Raw genomic sequence first — 20,735 nt, 5'->3', positions numbered from 1 at the left:
AGAGTTAGGCTCGAACATGAGATCTGTGGTTCTGCAGAACTGTAGTTCTGTAGAACTGCAGGTAATAACCTCTAAGCATCTGCTGAAAAGAGGAGTGTGTGCATTTAACAGTCCATAGCAGTGACCAGCAAGCCCAAGTTAAGAGTTAGTGGTTAGAAGCTAAGAGCTTTGGCTTCTAGTCCTTTATAACCAGCTAGGTGTGGGTTTGGGGTTTCCCTTACTTGGAGCTAGTTTCTTTCTTAGTTGCCAAGTTCACTAAGATTAGATGTACCCTGTGAAGGTTCTTTTTCAAGTCTGAAACTCTGTTGGTCCTTACACTGTGGAATAGGATTTTTTTTTTTAAGTTTGTTTTTTATTTTGAGAGGGAGTGAGCCCAAGTGGGGGAGACAGAGAGAGAGAATGAATCCCAAGCAGGCTTCACACTGCCAGGACAGAGCCCCATGTGGAGCTTGAACTCCCCAACCGTGAGATCATGACCTGAGCCTAAACCAAGAGTCAGATGCTTAACCCACTGAGCCACCCAGGCGCCCTGTGGAATAGGATTTTTGAATTATGCTACTACTGGAGAATGTTAGTCCTTGCTCCTCGAGCTCAGAGCTGTAAGACACACACACTAAAGGCTGCGCCCCCCCCCCCCCCCCGTGCTGGCCAGGACACCCAAGGGGGGCGGCATCATTTCCTACCCTGTGCCTCCTTCCCCTCCACGCAACATCTAGCATTGACCTCAGTTTCAGCATTTAGGAGTTTATCCAGAACATTCCATGGAGCATTTCCAATGTGGCAGTAGAGAGCTAATTTTCTTTTCTCTCTACCTAGTCCTGGATATAAGCCATTCTTAAACATCATTAAGCCACAAGTACAGAAGTTCAGTGAGCTGACAGAGGAGCAGGTCCAGCCTGAAGCCTTCCAGCCAATAACTGCGGGTAAGACTCCTGAACACACTGGGCCCCGGGCAGAGGAAAGCCGGGGCCCCTCGGGCCATGGAAGCCTCCCCCAGGGCGAGGTCGGAGGCAGCGGTCTGGTCGGCAGGAACGAGGAGGACGCAGCCCGAGCAGAAGAGGAGGAATCCTTTCAAGACGGGACTTACGACTGTTCTGTGTCCTAACGGCAGCGGCGTGCCATCACCACGGGCAGTGTTAACTTGCAGCGGCATGTGCAACTGAGGAAACTGGCCTAGCTGGACGATTTAACCAGGGAGAGAACTCAGAGACTCTGGTAAGGTATTACTGAACTTTAACTCTTTCTCTTCTAAGAAATCTGACTCCATAAAAATGTGATATCAAATCATTTTTCATAAAATTTTTTAAGCTGCAGTGGAAAGTAATAAAGAGCACTGTACAGTTGTACATGAGAATATTTTGATTTTATTCGTAAAGAATGGTAGCTCCTAAACCTTGGGATTGTTTTGCCCTAGACGAGCCTACTTTTTCACTACTTAACAGCTTCTTACGTGTTTTCTGGTTCAGCGTGTGTCCAGACTGCTTTTTAAATTTAAATGCTAAGGTGCTTGCTGTAGCTCATCAGGTACTTGAGCTACCTGTGTGCCCCTTCGGATGGAGAGCACTGGGCTCCGTCATTGGGCCTCCTGAATGGACACCTGCCATGGCACACCGTGTGGCTGTTGTGACAGGGTCGTGCTCCTTGGCCTTTTGTAGCCCATTCAGTCCCAGTCCTGAATTGATGGAAGCTGTGTGCCTGCTCTCTTAGCAAGCTTGATTCCTGCCAGTCCGTGTGGGCAGAGGTCTGGGGTGGGGTGGGGGGGGGGGGTTCTTATCAATTATGCTGTTAGATACCACTAAACTATTTTGTATCCGAGAACTGTATCTTTTTGTGAATACTCTTGTGTAAATATACTCAGAGGCACTGTTCATATTTTTAGGGCTTATATTATAATCTGTAAGGTTTTATGCTGGATTCTGCATGGCTATTCTCACTCTTGGAAGAGAGACAAGCAAGACTTGCTTTTCTTTCCAAATCTGAGCAGTCTTCAGAGAAGAGAACAGGTTTATCGGCTTGGTCATACAGTAACGGAAACGGTCACACTGATCATGAAATCAAACAGGTTTTGTGCAAATTAATGTAGTTTCTTATTTATTGCTTTTGTAAATTGAATAAAAATGGGACTTTCATGTAAATAGACTGCTGAATCCTGTATTATCACGGCTACTAAAAATTACTATGTGAACAATGCATTCTTCATTGTAACTTTTAAAATATTTTATGTATTTCTAGATAGGACTTAAATGTTAGTTTTCATACATTATGAAAACCTACCTGCATACTCCTATCCTAATTGCTTCAGACTAAACGCATATCCACGGTATGTACTTCCGGTTACCTTCTGTCAGTATTAATTTAGATAGCTTGTTTGTACTGTGCAATTTGAACAAAGGAATGCAATGTTATTTTTTACAAAAACAAACTTGTTTATTTTTGTAATAACGATGTATTTGATGTGGACCAAATTCATACCACTATGTAAAACAGCCTCCTTTCTCATAGTGCAATTACAGTTTAAAAATAAAACTTGGTCCTCTATCCTGGCTTTTTAAAGTAAATGGCTGGATACAGTTGTCCTGGCCAGGTTTCCTTCGAAGGGAAACTCAAAAGCATTTTGAAATTGCTTAGTTCAAAGTTCATCAGAGTGTTTTAAATTATTGAGTTTGGTAATTTACTATCATTTACTTTTTACATTACAAGTGCAGTAACGTCACGTCCCCAAACTCCTGAACGGGTGGGATATGTGATTATGGTACCTGCTCTTTCTGGTGCTACTTTATTTAAGCCTTTGTTTTAAACCACCTTTCCTGAATCTTAGGATAGAACAATAATGTTTCCCATGTGAGTACATGCAGCCCAGCAAGAAACCAACCTGAAATTTCTTCTCCTGTCCTAGTCCATTAGGAGGAGAACTAGCATTATTTTTGTGTTTGGTGTGAGTATGCGGTCAATAAAAATGATTCATTGTAAACAGCTGTGATCCTCTCAAATCTCTGAATGTGCTGCTGGGTCCGTCCTGCACTCTTACAAGCAGGGCACCAGTAAGTGAACTGTACTCCTGTGGGGAACACCACCAATGAATCTGGTCTCCTAGACTTGCTTTTCCATGTAATAGGAAATGGACGGCCCTAAGGCGGAACAATTGGGAGGTTTACAGAAATCTTCTCTTGGTAATTTGTAATAGACTTCACTTTTTTTTTTTTAATGCATATTTTTATTTTGCCTTGTTTGGTTCACATGTCAATGTTTAAGCCATAATTTTAACCAATGAATTTCAGTATTCAGTAGAACTATTTGAAGTTTGAATTATTTGCTGATACCAAAACAAGAAGTCATTTGGGTGGGGGTAGAGTCAACGTTTGCTTGTAATTAAAGTTGCTGCTACTTCTGTAATGTGTACTTTTTTTTATTTGGTAAAGGGCAATAAAACCATTACACGCACTTGTGTGTGTTCATCACTCAGGCTGACAGCAAAATGTGTATTTATTAAAAGCCACGGAAATATTCTTTTCATTACGTAATTCCGCCCCATAAAGTTTTCCTTATGAAGTAACTACAAATCAAGACAGGTTAAAAATTTATATGCAGAATCATTTAGGATAGGAGCATCAAGAGTTGGCAGCATCCTGTATGTCTGACCGCAGAAGTTTGGAAGAGAAATCCATGTTGAGGACATGGAAAACGTCCAAAATGTAATAAAAAGGACTTCCATGAAACAAAATTGCGTAAATGTAGAGGCCACCTGCCTCTAGTAGGTGGGATTAAAGGGGATTCTGACTTCCCTGTTTTCCTAAATCTTTGTTTCTATCAATTTCCCTCTTGTGAAGACATTTGGTATATATGCAGTCATAGAATATGCGGCTTTTTCTCTGTGGCTTCTTTCACTTTGCAGGATGTTTTCAAGGTCCATCTTCACATATCCGTGACTTCATCCCTTTTTAAGGCTGAATAGTGTTACACTTCATGCATCTAGTGTTATCTGTCCATTCGTCAGTTGAGGTATCTGGGTGGTTACCACTTTGTGAGTATCACGAATGAGGCTACTGTGAACGCTCACATAGAGGTTTCCAAGTGGATGTATGTTTTCAGTTTTCCCTGGGAGTGAAAATGCTTGGTCACATAACCGGTTTTAATGCTCTGAGGAAATCTTAACCACATTCCAGAGTGCCCGTGCCATTTTTTTACATTGCACTGGCAGGGGAGGTGGGTTCCAGTTTCTCCCATCATCACTTGTTGTATCTTTGGTTGAGCCATCCGAGTTGTGTGGGAAGCGGTGTGTCATTACGACGTAGACGTGCATGTTCGTGGTGGCTGGTGGCTCGTCATGTGGCTATTAGCCAATTTCACAGTTGGGTCATTTATCTTTTTGTTGCTTTGCAAGAGTTCCTCATGCATTCCGGATCCTAGACCTTGATCAGATATGACTTGCAAGTATTTTTCGCATTCTAAAGGCTTACCTTGTCACTTTCATGACACTGTCCTTTGAAGCATGAAAGTTGTTCATTTTGGTGAAGTCTCAACTTTTTCTTTGGTTGCTTGTGCTTTGGGAAACCACTGCCTGACACAAAGTAATGGAGATCTGTGCCTATGTTTTCGTCTTAGAGTTTTGTTGTTGTTTTGGTTTTTTAAATTTTATTTACAGTTTTACCTCCTACATTTAGATCTTTGACCCATTTTGAGTTAATTTTTTGTGTGTGGTATAAAGTGAGGGATCGAACTTGGTTCTTTTATAGGAGGATATTCAGTTGTCCCAGCACCATTTAAATAAGTTTTTCCCACTGAATTGCCAAAAATCATTTGACTATAAACACATGGGACTTATTTCTGGACGGTCAGTTGTATTACTATATTGATATGTGTTCACACTGTCTTGATTACCGTCCCTACTTTGTAGGAAGTTTTGAATATGGGACTCTTAAAAGTTTGTTTTTCAAGACTGTTTGAACTATTATGGGTCGTTGCACTTCCATATGAATTTTAGGATCAGCTTGTCCATTTCTGTGTGCGTGCGCACATGCACACACACGAGCTGGGATTGTGTTCAATTTGTGGATCAATTTGGGAGAACGTTCCACAAACGTGGGATTTCCTTCAGCAATGTTTTAGTATCCGGTGTAACAATCTTGTACTTTTGTTATGCTTATTACTAGGTACTTGACTCTTACTGCTACTGTCAAGAGAATTTTCTTGTTACAGAAGTCAGTTGACAGCTGTGTATTGATACATTCCTACAACACTGCTGAATGAATTCATTTATTAAGATCATGTCATCTGTACCTAGAAACAGATTTAATTTGTCCTTTCTAATCTAGATGTCTCTTGCCAAACCGCCCTGGCCGGAGCCTCAGTACACTCAGTGGCAGTAGAGGACATGCTAGTTGTCTTTCATCACACAGGATGATGTTAGCGGTGTTTTGTAGAAGTGAACTTCCTCACCCTGATATAGACAATCAGTTGTTTGCTGAGTGTTATCATGAAAAGGTGTTAAGCTTTGTATCTACTGAGGTGATCATATCAATAGAATTAATAAGAACAACTACCACATGGTGTGGTACTTTGATTTTCCAGGTGTTAAGCCAACTTTTCATTCCTTGGATAAATCCCACTTGGTCATGGTATAGGGCCAAACTGGAAGAAATTTTGTTTTTACAAATCAGTAAGGAAGTAGTAGTATCAAAAAAAATCTATACTAATGTACTTCAACGGTTAAAGACGACATTTTCTAAATAAAGAGAGTCAGACATACAGAGGCCTAAATGCATTTTGGCTTTATTGGCCCTAAAAGGAGGCAAGGTGTACGATGAGGAAGCATACTCCCATTGTTTCCAAGGGAGTTCACCGAGAAAGCCACATAACTTGCGCAGGGAGCTCTGTTGCGGGGAGTGGCCGGGCCCTTTCCTTGGGTGGAGAGGAGAGTGAGCAGTGGGCCACTGGCTGAAAGACCATTTCTTCTGCCCATCCCCACATCCTTCAGCGATTTTCTCGGTATTTCACTGACAAAATATGCTAAGCTAAACATTTCCATGTTGAACTCTCTGCCCACATGACCCCTTAGGGATAACTGTCCTGTCCACGTGAGCCATCTAGGTCTTTTCAAAGGCCCTGTAGACTTGAAATAACCCTTCAACGATGGGGACACAGAAAAACAATAAAGATCTGTTTTTTCTGTTAAAGATACTAACTAGTTTGTTAAAAAGTTTATTTCAGTAATGTAAGGCAACAATTAATCTCAAGTCAGCGACCAGTGAAAAGAGAAGACAGACATTCTCCCTGCAGCTTCCTGAGTTATCAGCTGGCTATGGCCCCTTCAGTGGTAACATCTTAGAAATCCTCTCATGCTCATTTATATCAGCTAACCTGTGGGAACAAATACTTCATGCAACAGTCGCTCATCGGTCAGGCACAAGGTAAATTTTAAGCATTTCTTCAAAATCACAACTCTTCACATTTTTACTGAATGTACAGTACTGGGCTACTTACATTTAAATTGTACAGGAAAGAATGCGTTGGTTAGAATCTGGAAAGACCCTTTCAGAAATGAGTTTTGAATGGTCAGATACTCAAAGAAAACAAGCTCTTTAATCTCAGAGGCCGCTCGCTGACAGACCAGTGTGCTTATGAACAGAGCCACGAGTATCATCTGTACCTAACCATTTCTGGCACTAAAACCATCTGCCCAAATACTAGATGTGCCCTGAGACAAGTGACTTGAAAACCAAAATAAGAGATCCTGTTTACGAAGGAAAATAACCTAAAGGCAAAAAGAGAATCATGATTATTGGCAAAAGGGAGTAACCAACCTCCTTCCCAAAGAGAAAAGAATTGTTAAGTGACAATGACCTTCCTCAATACGGCATTTTGTTTTTTTCCATGTAATCTAAGATTAACCACAGGGACAGAAAATCCGCCCCTATTTTGAAATCTGGCAGGAGCCAGGTTCTCACAGCACTGAGACTAACGCGCGGCTTCGACGAGGCCCGGGAGCCACGCACGTGCCAGCCAGCAGTGCCGTGAGGGGGTGCCCAGTCAGGATGCGGGGAGTCACAGACCAGACTCGGCAGGGGTAGGAGCAGCGTGACCAGGCCTGCGACGCACACGTGGAGTGCTCTGTGCGGGAGGAGCGGAGGGACGCTTTGTTCGTTTTACCGGGGCTCTTCTTTAAAATGTCTTTTCGGCCTCTGCTTGCTAATCTCCAGGAAAAAAGGAGAGCTAGCAGAAGTTACCACTCGTCTGACCAAATCCCTGCAGTGCCACAGCCACGGAGCCGGGGGGACCCGCCGGCAGCCGCCTTCTAAACGAAAAGTACCTCCGGGTCTTGGGCCTGCCGTGACGCAGGGCCCGAATCCCAGCGGCCAGAGGTTTGGTGGCCTCGCTCCGGCGTGGGCCACCGCCCCGAGGCCCAGCAAGGCCGGCTCGGCTGGACAGTCTTCAAGCATCTATCCGGACCGACTAAGGACTCCGTGCGTCAATACAATTATGCCCTGAAGCATGAACCTTGGAGAAGAGAAGATTCATAAAATGCCCAGCCTCTCCTCACCTCACTCTCTTCCTGCCACGGCAACTGCGTGCTCTGGGGACAGAACTGAAGACGCGTGACTGCGCACACGACGTCCTGAACCAGAAGAGCCTCCGAAAACCCAGCAGGAACTGCAGCTGCTCTCAAACTGACAAGGTGGAGAGGGGGGAACAGGGTATCCTGGGCCTCGAGAGCAGCCTCAGACAAGCATCAGAACGATGGTCTCGAGTCCCCAGCACAGCACAGCTCCCCACCTCGGGGCCGGGCTGCGTGGCAGGTGGGGAGGAAGCAGAGCTCTGGGCACGGGCCGGGGCCCCCGGAGCCCACTGCCCGTCCCCAGCCCCTGCCGGAACCGCCTTCTGTACCCCTGGTTCCATCGCAGGGGAGCTACCCTCCACAGCTTCGACTGGAAACGTCATTTGTCTAGTGAACAGTGAGCGGGCTCACGGTGCCCTCTACACCTTTCATGATTCTAAGGGGAGAACTACTGAAGTGGCTGGTTGGCTTTAATCCTTAAGGTCACAGAAAAGGACTTCCATGTGTAGTGGTAGTACCCACATGTGCTTAAGTGCCAGAAAACTGGCGTCTTCAAGTGTCAAAAAGGCCATGCGTCACTACCCACAGCGCTAGGTGTGTGGCCCTGAAGAGCATCTGCCCCCAAGCTCTGAAAAACCACGGACTTACAATCTGAACATGTGCTCATGAAAAATCACGGACTTACATTACAGATACCCACGTGACGCAGGGAGAAAGCACGTCACGGGAGGGTGTCCCGCCAGGCATGTGCTTTGAGCCCGTCCAGAAGATTAAAACACAAAGAGACTGTACGTGCACACCCAGGCTGAGGGAAACGTCCAGTCTGGGAACTTGTCTTTCAGGGCATCCAGCTGGGAGGACCTCTTCTCTTCACCAGACAGGTGGTGGGCAGCAATGGCCACGGTGACCATTCCTTCAGGCCGTTCTTCCAAGACCTAGCAGAGAACAGTTGGCAGTGCTTTAGTTCTCTGAAGGCAGAATCAGCCCGGTTTTTACCACGTACCACCCGGGAGCCTGACGGTGACCGCGGCAGAGCTGGCAAATCCCCACCTGCACTTCTATCCAGAACCGCCATGCAGAGGCCTGGAGCCCGTGGGAGTAAAATACGAAGTAGTCCCCGCCTTTACTGGTGACGGGGGTGCCGTTGCCAAGAGACCACTGAGAAAGCGTTGACCCTTCGTGGGTGCGAATGTAGAACGACATGTGGCTTGGTCCTGAAAGGTAAGAGGAACAGTCTTTAAAAAGGCATCGGGAGAAGCAGTTAACTCACCACCAAGCCAGACTATGAAGGGCACACCTTACGTCACTTGAAAGATTCTCGCTCCAGACCTAAGGGAGGTCTCCTGGCTCGGATGTTCTGCGCGTGTCAGCCGGGGTAAGTAATGAGGTAGGTCACGAGGCACAGCAGAAATTTACAATGACAAAACCTGTCATCTAAACATACAAGAACCTAGCACTCACGAGGCCTTCAGAAATCCAGAGAATAAGCTTCATTTAACCAAGAGGGAACTTCAAAAACTACAGCAGAAGAACGGACAGTGAGGGTTTTAACCGGTCCAGACACATTTCGAAGGCAACATCCCAGTGAGGGTGGAAGACCAGTGTCCAGTGGGGGACGTGACCGACACCAAGAGGGAGCCGGGGAAGCTGGGTAAGCAGATTCGGAGCCCGCAAGACACTAACACAGACAGTAAAAGGTTCCACAGTTTCATGGGGTCAAAGGAAAATACACACTTCCTAAAATGCCAGAAAATATTTTAAAGAGCAAAGATGACCGATCACACAAAAAGGAATATAGCAGAGCACAAAATATTGGATCAAAGTTGAGACCAAATGCATCAGTCATAGAAATAAATGTGAAAAGGGGAAGAAAAAAATAATTCGGATTAATCATACACTGTATTCAAAAAACACGAGTTTCAGAAAGGGTAAAAATAAAGGAATAAACAAAGGGGTTTCTGGCTAGCAATTTTTAAAAAAGACCTCTTTGATATCAGGGGAAAAAACCAGGATTCAAGACCAAAGCACTAAATGTAAAAAGGCACTTTTTAATACTAAAAGTTTTAAATCACAATGACACAAAATTGTGAATCCTGTGCATTAAGTAACAGCAACTACTTGATGAAGCAAAATACAGGAGATGCAGAAAGATACCTACGTATATAGGAAGACTACAAATAAGAAACTAACACTCCACTGTCAGCACAAGACATCAGTCGAACAAAAAAGATCAGTGAAGTAGATTATATGGACATATATACACATCAAACTTTACAAGCTGGTAACACAGAACATATCTTCTAAAGGGGACACAAAATACTCAAAATATTAACTTACGAAGGAAAGCATCCATTTCATAACACATAATTCAGTAAAACTTAAAATAGCTTTCTACCTGAAAATTAAAAGACTTCTAGGAGAAAAAGGAAATCTTAACAAAAATCACAAGTTTTTTGTAAACAATGAAAAGCAGTGATAAGAGGAAAATCCATAGCAATAAACATTTTTTTATAAAATAGTACAACAAAGAGAACAGAAAACAAATATTACAGATAAGAAGAAATCAAGAAAGTAGAGACCAGAAACAAACAGACCTAACTTAATTCTAAAAATTAGATTTTTTTTTTTTCAACGTTTATTTATTTTTGGGACAGAGACCGAGCATGAACGGGGGAGGGGCAGAGAGAGAGGGAGACACAGAACAGGAAACAGGCTCCAGGCTCTGAGCCATCAGGCCAGAGCCTGACATGGGGCTCGAACTCACGGACCACGAGATCGTGACCTGAAGTCGGACGCTTAACCGACTGCGCCACCCAGGCGCCCCTAAAAATTAGATTTTTTATTAACAACTCTACTAGCTAACTTGGCTTAAATTCCTCTCTGAAACCAGCTGGGCATGGTGTATTTTCGTGGGGGGTAGTTTCCTAACTTTTTCTTGGGAAATTCATCTAAGATTTATCTCTCTCTTGTACAGTACAAGAGAGTACAGTAATCTGTGTTTTCCTTAAAAAGTATCCACATTTCATTTGGGTTTCCAAATTTAATAGTATAGAGGTCTGCTTGTAGTCACGTGTGATTTTAAACATTTCTTCTGTTTATTTTTCTTACTCTTCGTATACTTGTGTTTTCTCAGCTCCACTCCCCTTCCCGTCTCTTTCTTAACCAACTTTTTAGCCAGTTCAAATGCTTCCTAAACTGTTCCGAGGCACTGGAAATTAAGGAAGACTTACCATTTTTATCACGTTTATATATTTATGGGTAACATATAACTAAATCTGATTAAAGAGAACCAAAAAAATAAACAAACATGGACCAGTAACAGGAGTATTAACAGAAAGTATCTAAATTGTAGCAAACAAAATCCAACATCACATTAAGAAAATAAGCCATAACCTAGTGGAATAAACCACGTTAAAAGACCCAAGGAAGAAAAAAACTCTAGACAGATGCTTTAAAAAAAAAAAAAAGCCTTTTCCAAAATTAAAACCCAATTCCTTATAAAAACATTCAAGAAATGACAGTTGATAAATGCTTGCTTAACAGGATACAAAATATACACCCCAGGCCTAAGGCTAGTCTCTCACATGTTGGGAAACACACGAGACCTGTGCTCTAAGTAAAACAAGGACGCTTGCTCACTACATCCACAGCTGCTCCACACCATCAGCCACCTAGACACATCAGTTATGGGCCTAGGAACTGGTAAAGAAAGAAAGACTATTTGCAGACGATACGCTGTAGTCAATAAGCTATATACTTGGTCTGTTTTTGTAAGGCTAACAGGCTAAGAATGTTTTTTACGTATTTAAACAGTAGTTAACAAAAAAAATCTACATTGGGGACATATGGCAAAGCCTAAAATAATAGCTGGCCATTTAAAGGTTGGCAATTCCCAGGAAACCTGGAGAACTCTAGAGGAGTGATGATTAACGCAAAAAGTGAAAGATTCAGTGAGGCAGCAAAGATACAAATTTGACCTACAGAAACCAGCTGCCTTTACACCAACAAATACAACCAGTTAGAGAACATAAAGGTAGAGAAAATTCCAATTATGACAGCCACAAAAACTAGATGAGGAAAATCTTTTAACACTTATGAGAGACAGAAGTAGATACGAGCATGTGAAAAGACATTGCTAGTTCATGGACAGGGTGAAAACATTATGTCAGTTCTCCTTACTTTATAAACTTACTATGATACTCCCCCAAAACACCAATTAGTAATAAATTTTATATCAGTTAGGTTAATACTAAAGTTCATATGGAAAACAAAAATAGCAAGGAAAGTAATAACAAAAAATACAACGGATTTTCACCCTTATGATCATTAAGCTGCAAAGCTTCTATAACTAAAAATATGGTAACTGGTACACAGACCCACACAGTCAATTTTTTTCTGATTTCTTGACATTTGTAATCACAAAATATAGGGCAGTAGATGTGCAACTTGCCTGCCAGGAACCTAAATTTTACTGGAATTCTCCAAATTGTGCATAAAGGATAGAGAAAGGTTTGGATTTTTCTGTGCTTCCTTTTTACAAGCTGGTGATTAAAAAATCAGAAATAATTATTGGCATGACAAAAAACCAGTTGGTGCAAAATAAACTGATTTCCAATTAAATTTTAAAAGCCCAGAGAAAACAAAAGTATCCACCATTGAAAGCATCAGCTAAGGCACTGAATGCCCTGCAAGGGCTTCATTCCATGGTTAACTACCGAGTTTTATTACTTCCCTTCTACCATCTTGTGTCTGTCCTCCAGCTTTCTTTGCATACTAGATATTCAAGTCCCTTCTGAGTTAAACTATGCCTTAGCACATAAATTATTTACTCTTTAGTGTAAATAAAATGGTCACAGTCGTCAAAAAAATACAAAAACGAAACCTACTAGTGGGCGAGGAAGCTCAGTAAAAAGTGGGCAAAAGTTGAGGTATACAATCCAATTAACTTGGACAAAGATGCCAAAGCAGTTCAACAGGGTAAGGTAAGTCTTTTCAACAGATAATGCTACAACAACTGGATATCCATTTAAAAAAAAAAGAACCTTGGCTTCTACCTCACATCATACACAAAAATTATTTCAAAGTATATCACAGACCTAAATGTAACAGCTAAAGCCATGAAGCTTCTAGAAGGAAACATCAGAATCTATCTTTGTTGACCTCCGGTGGGCAAGAATTTTTTAGAGAGGACATATAAAGTATTAACTGTAAAGAAAAACGTGATAAATTGGAATTCACAAAAATTTAAAACTTGTACACATCAAATGACTCCTTTAAGATAATGAATGGACATGGGGCACCTGGGTGGCTCATTTGGTTAAGCGTACAACTCTTGGTTTCAGCTCAGGTCATGACCTCACAGCTTCGTGGGTTTGAGTCCACACTGGGCCTCTGTGCTGGCAGCATGGAGCCTGCTTGGGATTCTCTCTCCCGGCTCCTCCCCCACTCACGCTGGTCTCTGTCTCTCTCAAAATAAATAAACTTGAAGAAAAAAAAAAAATGAATGGACGAGAACATCTAGATTTTATATATATATATATATATGATAAAGGATTTTGATCTGGAACATAAGCACTCCTATAAATCAGTAAGCCCAAGTTTTAGAAGGGAAGAAGAAATGAAGACACAAAAGCAAGATACCTGAATGGTCAGTAAGCACTTGGAAGCATGTTCCACGTCATGACTTACAGAGAAATGCAAGGGCTACTACTAAATGCCCGTCAGAAATGGTACGATGGAAAGAACAGAAAATACCAGAGTGAATGTGGAACTGGAATTCTCATACACTACTTGTGGGGAATAAAATACTAATACTCAAAAGAACATAGCTCAATCTCAAGAACATTATGCCGAATGATCCAGACCCCGAATGTTGCATACTGGATGATTCCATTTATATGAAATTCAAGAATGATACAAGTGAACAGTAGCAGGAACTTTCAAAAGTGAACTTCCTATGTTCGAGTTCTCCGGAGCTCCGGAGACACAGAACCAATCCTCCGCATCAGCAAATCAAATCCAACAATGTGCAAAAAGAATTATATACTACAACCAGGTGGGATTTATTCCATGTATGCAACATTGATCCAGCTTCTGAAAACCAGTTAATATAATCCATCACAGCAAAAGGCTAATAAAGAAAAATCACATGGTCATATCAGCAAACAGAAACATGTGACAAAACCGAAAATCCATTCACAAACTAAAAATAGAGGGGAATTTCCTCAACCTGATAAAGGGCCGACTAACATCATGGTAAAAATGTAGACACTTTCCTCCTAAGATCAAGAGCAAGGCAAGGATTCCCACACTTACTACTCCTCTTAGCAGTCTTTTTCAAAATACTAGAAGTCCTAGCTAATGCAGTGAGACGAGAAGAAGCAATAAAAGATCAAAAACAGATTTGGGAAGGAAGAAATAAAACCGTCTTTGTTTGCAGATGACATGATCATCTATGTAGAAGATCCCAAAGAATCAACCAAAAATCTCCTGAAACTAATAAACAATGATGGCAGAGTTGCAGGCTACATGGTTACATACCATCAATGAAAACTCATATTTACATTAGCATCCCCCAAAATGAAATACTGAGGTACAAATCTAACAAAAGTTGTATAGAATCTGTATGAGGAAAACTACAAAATATAGTTCTGATGAAAGAAAATAAATGAGATATAAACAGAGATACTCCACGTCACAGGAAAAAATATTAAGATGTCATTTTTTTAAAGTGTTTATTTATTTATTTTGAGATAGAGGGAAAGCACCAGTGAGGGAAGGGGAGAGAGAGAGGGAGAGAGTGAATCCCAAGCAGGCTTTGCACTGTCAGCGCAAAGCCTGACTCGGGGCTCAAACCCATGAACTGTGAGATCGTGACCTGAGCCGAAATCAAGAGTAAGATGCTTAACTGACTGAGCCACTCAGGCCCCCCTAAGATGTCATTTTCCCCAACTTGATCTACAGATTTCAATGCGCTTCCATTTAAGAATCCCAGAATGTTATACTGTGGATATGGGCAAACTAGTACGTGGAAAGACAGAAGACAAGCAGTATATCGAAGAAGAACAAAGCCTGACAGGATGGATACCACCCACCTTCGAGACTTGATCAAGACAGCATCGTGATGGCAAAAGACACAAACAGGTAAGAACAGAATAGAAAGCCCAAAAATAGACCCACGCATATACAGTCAACTGATTCCTGACAAAGGTCAGGTCATTCGGGAGAGATGGGACAGTCTTCAACAGATGGTACTGGAACAACTGGAAATCCACAGGCAAAGCAGGAAAAAAAAAAGTCGAATCCCACACACAGACCTTATAACAAAAACACACAAAAATCACATAAATTTACTCAGAATGTATCTATCATAGACCTAAATATAAAACACAAAACTAAACTTGCAGAAGATAACAGAGAAAATCCAGAGACCTTGGGTTTGGCAATGACCTTTAGACATGACACCAAAATCATGACCCATGAAAGAAAAACTGATTATGTTGGACTTAATTAAATTGAAAGCCTTACAATCTGTGAAAAACACTGTTAAGAGAATGAAAAGATAACCCAGACCAGGAGAAAATATTTGCACACTACTTACTGATATAAAGGACTTCTATCCACATACACAGAGAACTCTTAAATTTCAATAGAAAAAAGCCAAACAGCCCAATTAATAAACACACACCTCACCAGAGGACACATACAGATGGCAAATAACCTAAGAAAAGATGCTCAGCCTCACAGGTCATTAGAATTGCAAATGGAAACAATAAGATGCCACCACGTTGCTATCAGAATGGCCAAAGTCCCAAACACAGTACCAAATGCTGGTGACAATGCGGGACAGTACATCCATGCTGGAAGAGCCTGGCAGTTTCTTACAAAGGTAAATCTAGGCTACCATATGATCTGGCAACTGCACTCCTAGGTTTTTATCCAAATGAGGTCAGGGGCGCCTGGGTGGCTCAGTCGGTTAAGCGTCCGACTTCAGCTCAGGTCATGATCTCACAGCCCGTGAGTTTGTGCTGACGGCTCAGAGTCTGGAGCCTGTTTCAGATTCTGTATCTCCCTCTCCCTCTGTTCCTCCCCTACTTGCACGCATGCACTCTCTCTCAAAAATAAACATTAAAAAAAACAAATGAAGTGAAAACATGTCTAGACAAAAACCTGCAACCAAGATGTTCTGCAGTAGGTAAACAGATAAACTATGGTACATCCACAATGCCATTCAGCACTAAAAAGAAATGACCTATCAAGCCCCTAAAGACAGGAGGGCTGTCTGCTAAATGAAAGAAGCTGTCCTGAAAGGGTGGCAAACCTTATGACTGCCGCTATGAGATAGTCTGGAAAAGGCAAAATAGTAGAAGCAGTAACATAGATCAGTGGTTGCCAGAGGGGGTGGGAGGAGAGGGCTGACCGGGGGTGCATGGGACTCTCAGAGCAGGGAATCTACTCCATCTGATACGGGGGTACGTGACATTACACATTTGTCAAAACCTACAGAGCTATGCAACACAAAGAGTGAACTGAATCCTAATATGAGCCAGGGGCTATAATTAACAATGGATCAGTCCTGGCTCCTCCGTTTTAAGAAATACCCCACGCTCTAGTGCAAGGTCTTAAGAAGGGAAGTGGTGGGGCGCCTGGGTGGCTCAGTCGGTGAAGCGTCCGACTTCGGCTCAGGTCATGATCTCGCGGTCTGTGGGTTCGAGCCCCGCGTCGGGCTCTGTGCTGACCGCTCAGAGCCTGGAGCCTGTTTGAGATTCTACGTCTCCCTCTCTCTCTGCCCCTCCCCCGTTCATGCTCTGTCTCTCTCTGTCCCAAAAATAAATAAATGTTGAAAAAACAAAAAAACAAAAAAGGAAGTGGCGGGAGGGGAGCTCTACTTTGCGCTCAGTTTTTCTGTGAACCTAAAACTGCTCTAAAAAAAATAAAGTCTAATTTTCCTCAATAAATCATTACTAATCTGCTTGAGGTGCCTTTACAAACACTACGTTCTTCCTGAGTTGTGGTTACTATTATTTAAAGAGAAAGTATACACACTTACTAAGAATTTTAAGAGAAGGAGAGAAGAAAAAAATGTCCTATGACTTACCTGTTGCTTCAAACGTCAGCTTTATAGAATCCCAGGGTGTCTGTTCTTTGGACACGAGTCTGAAATGAGCAGGATTTCCTGGAGAAACTTCTGGGGCAGGAAGATACCAGTTTTTCCTATTTGGAAAGGGAGCTTCAATATTTAGGATGCTTAATTAGTTGACAGCTACCTATACCTCTGGACATGGTCAAATATATGAATCACATTCTGGGGCATGAAAATAAGCTTGGGGTGCCTGGGTGGCTCAGTCAGTTGTGTCCAACTCTTGACCTCAGCTCAGGTCACAGTCTGTGGGATCAAGCCCCACATCAGGATTCTCCCTCTGCCACTCCCCCACTCTTGCTCTCTCTCAAGACAAATAAACTAAAAAAACAAAACAAAACAACCCGACTCTGATGGATAGGAAAAACCACGCTAACTACTCTGAAGGCCCGGGCTATTGGGTAATAAAACTTACCCAAAATTAAGATCAAAGGATCCTAGGTGATCTTGATTCCACTACCCATCCTACTCCTTCTTATCCAACCCTGACTACCAAACCGTAAAAGCTTCCCAGGAATGAAAGTTCGCAATTCATAGTCATCTGCTATCTACCAGACCAGTTGAGAGGGCCAGCCTTTCTAACTACTCCGGCTTCCAGAAGAAAGACTTCCTAAATTTGAAAAGGCAACGGTAAACTTCCAAGCTCTCTGTCCCACTAAAGGAGGAGAACTTGTGCAGTGACAGGAAACAGCGTACCTGGCACTTGACCTCTGTTCACCAGCTGCAGTAATGAAGTACTCGCATAGCGACGGGACCTGAGAACTGACCCCCCGACTAAAGCAGCACAGGAGTGAACCCACCTGATCAGAAAGTGCACCGGGAGGTACCACGGGAAACCACAGAGGGGTGCGTTCTCCTCACAGTGAGCTCGGATGCTCTCGTTGATCTCCGGAATATGAGGTGTTATGTGAGACATTCCAGTGTAATCAAACCCATTGATCCAGATCCCAGAGTCCCGTTTGACTACGTTTCCATCCAGGTCATGAAAGGTTCTAGTCATGTGCTGGAAAGAACCGACCGATGAGAATACTGCTTGAATCCCCTCCCCCACATCCCCCATCCGGAGGGACAGACAGAGGACATCCACAACAGCAAGAACTGGCGTGGCTGCAGAGTCACAGGGACCCTCCCTCACTGCCGCGGGAGGCGTGGGCTGGCACGGCCGCTTCAGGAAACTGCTTGGTGTCCCCTCAACGTGCACGCAGCCTTCGAGCCAGCAATTCCGCTCCGGAACATGTACTCAGAGAAACTCCTGAAGGTTCAAGAGCTCTGATTCGGCACTGCCCATACCAGCGAATACTGCAAACCACCCCAACACCCACCAATGGCAGAATGGCCAGATAAAGGGGGGTGCCCCCCCCAGGAGTCTCCCGCACCACCGTGACACACAGCAACGTGCAAGCTTCTCACATGCTGCCGGCAAACAGCAGCAAGTCACAAATGCATAGTTAGGCACGGCCTTATCAGAAGTTCACAAAGAGGTAGATGGTGTCTTCTTGTTTAGGGATTCACACATACGTGGTGGTGAAAAATAACGTAACGATTAATCCTAAACTTCAAGATCGCGAATGAGTACATCCTAGCAGGTGCGGAGGGGGGAGAACCGGGAGGAAGGGCACACTCGGGTTTTATGAGGTGCTGCTTAATGTTCTTTCACACTCGACGATCGATATACAGATACACAGTTTCATTATTCCTCACAAATATATATTTAAGTTTCATTAAAATGTTTCTGAAAACCTATTTCAGAGTTAAAAGACACGGACACTAGAACTGCATTTAGATAAAGGCCACAAACAAATGCATCCTAAAACACACACACACACACACACACACACACACACCCCTTCCCTGTGACCTGAAGCTAATTCCTGTTGTCACCACTAGATGTCAGACTTGGGCCTATCTAGAACAGCTTCATTGCGGAAAGAGTATCAAACTGGAAGAGAAAGGGCTGCGTGGGGCTGCACGGCCCACCGCCAGCTCATAAACGGCTTCACTGGAATGCAGCCACCCTCGCTCGTTCAGGTACGTCTGCGACCACAGTGCCGTGCCGGGACACGGACTCGCACGGCTGGCAGAGCCTGAAGTATTTATTACCTGGCCCCTCTGGGGAAAAGTCTGCCAACTTCCGGCACTGGGGAAGAAGAAAACCCCAAATAAATGAGAACAGGAGTTTTTAAAAATAAAAATGTAGCTTTTTCTAAATACTACTGATGTAATTATAAAAATGTGGCAAGTCACTGAAGGCACACACAATCTGAAAACTAGCTGTTCTTCACTAAAGGTTTTGCAAATTGTAGTCACAGAAAGAAAGCGTGTGGCTGTGTCCTCCAGGACGATAAACAAGGAATATTTGGCCCTTTTTCAGTATCTCCTCCCCACTATTTACATTCAAACATTACTATTAACTTATTCAAGTCCCCGAATAGTTACATACATTATCACTTGGCTTTTTTTGGTTTTAAGATTTGTCTTTTAAAGGAAGCTCTACGTCCAACGTGGGGCTCGAGACCCAGGAGATGCTCGCTCCACCGGCTGAGACAGCCAGGCGACCCCTGAAGGTGGCTTTTGTTTGCCTCTTGCAACCTCTAAGACAGAACATGACTATACATAAGGCAACTTGGTTCTTTCTCCTGCTTTATAGTACCAACTCTAAAACGTCTGCAGAAAAACCTAAAATCTCAGACAGTTCGAAATCTCGTTCTTAGTCCCTGAGCTATTATACTTTCATTATGACAGTACCTTCAACGCTACCTAAGAGCACTTTTACTGGCATTTTGAAATATCTTTTATTTTGCCAGTTGAATTCACACTTTTACTCAGCCTGCAGACAGGTTTACAGTGTGTACTTCTGAGAGCTCATCACCCACACATCTGCTCTTGTTTTTCTGGGCAGGTGCACTTGCAGCACGTGAACAGTGACAGAACGAGCGGACATTTCCAATTCAGTCTCTTGGGAGAAGGGTCTTGCTGATAAGAGCCTCTTGGTGGTCAGTCTTTCCCTCACTGCCTTACCCAGAGTGGCCGAGTGCAACCAAATAGGTCAACAGCAGGGAAGTCTGTCGGTTTTCCTGTTGACCGGCGCGGCACACACGAGGCTTTCCCCTCCAGAACCACAGCGCTCACGCGAAACTGCGCTCACCTGCAGAAACACCCTCTTTGGCTTCGGACTGGCGGGATGCGAGCTGTATGGGAAAAACGCCCCACTGCAAACGAGGAGAAACGTAACCACACACACCAGAGTTAAACTCAGCATGGTTCTCTTCGTGCTTCTGGCAAGGTAGATGAAGTTAATCTAAAACACAAAACGCAGAAAAGGAAAAATGACCGTCGGCAGAGAGGTGCTTTTAAGCTGCCCTTCACTTGGGAACCGGGGTCACCCGACCAGCCGTGAAGAGCGCTCGTCGGCGTGGCCGGCTCCCCGCAAGCGCCCGCGAGCAGGCTCGACTTCCGGGGGCGGGGGGCTTCCATCATGGGCGGCGGCTGCAGAGACCAGGGCCGCCCCCACCCGCCACGATGGTGTCTGCGACAGGCAACCAGCCAGCGAGAGGGGCAAGGAAACAGTCAGGGTCTCGGTTCGGTCGGCAAAGAACCAGGATGGAGACCCAACGCCGGTCAAACCGTGACCTCGCTTTACCTCTGATCCTCTCGACGCCCCTAGTTAACCACTGCACAGTAGACCCCAATTATGTACCAAACATCATGACATTAGGTTTTTATGAAAGAACTGGAGGTGGGATTTTAAGCATAAGCAAGCCCATTTCAACAAAACTCAAGTTCTACTCCCAATGCTTTCGTAATGTGCCAACGTGCCGGCTTCATCTAAATTTGCATTTAGATGTACCTTCAAGACTCTACCCGTGGGCCTGCACATAAGGAAAATCTGTAGCACAAAGTAACACAGTCCCCTTCAGTGCTCAGTAACCAGAGCCAACGCCGTCTAAAACAGCAGATCTGAACTTGGGCAGGAAAAGCAAGTGGCTCGGTCCCAAGGTGGGCATCTAGAACATCCTATATATGCTTCTACGAGCTTTTTAATGG

General features: G+C 43.5%; 2 protein-coding genes across 9 annotated transcripts in view; one reads left to right on the top strand and one right to left on the bottom strand.

The window, feature by feature from the left end:
• RIC1 (RIC1 homolog, RAB6A GEF complex partner 1) overlaps window positions 1–20,735 on the top strand; it is a 175,251-nt gene that overhangs the window by 142,746 nt on the left and 11,770 nt on the right. For 3 of the 6 annotated variants that reach the window (XM_045468544.1, XM_045468543.1, XM_045468545.1), the window contains one exon: window positions 817–3,441. In XM_045468544.1, coding sequence (XP_045324500.1) covers window positions 817–1,105 — 289 coding nt within the window. In that variant the 3' untranslated portion in view covers window positions 1,106–3,441. Of the gene's footprint in view, window positions 1–816; window positions 3,442–14,515; window positions 14,696–20,735 lie in introns of those variants that run through there. The other 3 variants (XR_006710081.1, XR_006710080.1, XR_006710079.1) reach the window with 2 other exon arrangements.
• The window catches only part of ERMP1 (endoplasmic reticulum metallopeptidase 1), a 45,733-nt gene continuing 30,741 nt past the window's right edge, over window positions 5,744–20,735 (bottom strand). For all 3 annotated transcript variants that reach the window (XM_045468548.1, XM_045468547.1, XM_045468546.1), the window contains 5 exons: window positions 19,837–19,989; window positions 17,492–17,694; window positions 16,650–16,765; window positions 8,603–8,766; window positions 5,744–8,487 (listed from right to left, as the gene is read on the bottom strand). In XM_045468548.1, coding sequence (XP_045324504.1) covers window positions 8,323–8,487; window positions 8,603–8,766; window positions 16,650–16,765; window positions 17,492–17,694; window positions 19,837–19,989 — 801 coding nt within the window. In that variant the 3' untranslated portion in view covers window positions 5,744–8,322. The remainder of the gene's footprint in view (window positions 8,488–8,602; window positions 8,767–16,649; window positions 16,766–17,491; window positions 17,695–19,836; window positions 19,990–20,735) is intronic.

The sequence above is a fragment of the Leopardus geoffroyi genome, chromosome D4, assembly GCF_018350155.1.
Source record: "Leopardus geoffroyi isolate Oge1 chromosome D4, O.geoffroyi_Oge1_pat1.0, whole genome shotgun sequence".
In the NCBI taxonomy this organism is placed as follows: Eukaryota; Metazoa; Chordata; class Mammalia; order Carnivora; family Felidae; genus Leopardus; species Leopardus geoffroyi.
This window is presented reverse-complemented; position numbering and strand designations above follow the sequence as displayed.